Here is a 1016-nt window from a genome sequence, read left to right as displayed (position 1 = left end):
CCGGATCGCTCAAAGCTCTGTAGACGGTGTGGGGGGGAGCACCACACGAGCACCTGTAAAAGCGATACAATCGGGTGCACGATTTGCCAAGACAAAGGGCACCGGGAGGGCAATCTCCAGTGTCCGGCTTACAGGAGAGCGATTAACGAGTCTAGAAAGAAAAGGAAGAACAAGGACCCGGGGACGAACCCTAATTTACCGGTGCTGAGTGAGAGGGTCACAGATACGGGGTCCAGGAGTGAAGCGAAAATAGCTGAAATAAGGCCTGAAAAGGAAAACATTGACCAGGATATATAATCGTTCGTCTATTTATTTATTTATTTATTTATTTACTACTTAGACACGTATTATTTATTACTGACTCATATATATTTGTTACTTACCTTATTGACTACCATACTTACCTCGTGAACGTACCTGGAAAATATCGGGTTAATAACTACTGAATCTAATTTAATTTTATTTTAAGTTAATTTATACTCACATACCTACAGATTAAGCTAATGACATACATGGCGAAATTATTTGACGAAGAAACTCGGATATTACAAATAAACCTCCACAGGTGCAGAATGGCACAGGACCTTATGGTCCAATATGCTCTGGAAAAAGATATTAACTTCGTTATTATCTCAGAACCTTATTCCATATTGGATAACTGGTACAGGGATACTAACCTGGACGCTGCCATATGGGTCACCCCGAGGACACTGGAAAGGAATAGCAACATACAAGCGATCGCCAGTGATAAAGGGGTAGTGGCGATAAAGATCGATGATATATCGATCTTTAGTTGCTATATCTCCCCAAATATTCATATGGATGAATTCCGTGAGTTTCTCAGCACGCTAGAAACGGAAGTGGTCAAGGCCGGACCGAATCGAGCAATAATAGCTGGCGACCTAAATGCTAAATCTGTGACCTGGGGATCCAGTTATACAGATATGAGAGGGCTTGAGATACTTGAGATGTCTGCTAGGAGAAACATCATCCCCACCAGAAGTCGAGGGGACTAT

At 42.3% G+C, this 1016-nt stretch overlaps 1 protein-coding gene across 1 annotated transcript; it reads left to right on the top strand.

Moving 5' to 3' along the window:
- Nucleotides 1-572: 572 nt before the first annotated feature.
- On the top strand, nucleotides 573-1002 carry LOC144477773 (uncharacterized; the record flags this gene model as incomplete). The annotated part of the gene is made up of 1 exon (XM_078195508.1): nucleotides 573-1002. A coding segment is annotated over exon 1 (430 nt), but the record flags the coding sequence as incomplete, so codon positions are not given.
- Between the last annotated feature and the right edge of the window lie 14 nt (nucleotides 1003-1016).

This window comes from Augochlora pura, unplaced genomic scaffold (assembly GCF_028453695.1).
Source record: "Augochlora pura isolate Apur16 unplaced genomic scaffold, APUR_v2.2.1 APUR_unplaced_3571, whole genome shotgun sequence".
In the NCBI taxonomy this organism is placed as follows: Eukaryota; Metazoa; Arthropoda; class Insecta; order Hymenoptera; family Halictidae; genus Augochlora; species Augochlora pura.
This window is presented reverse-complemented; position numbering and strand designations above follow the sequence as displayed.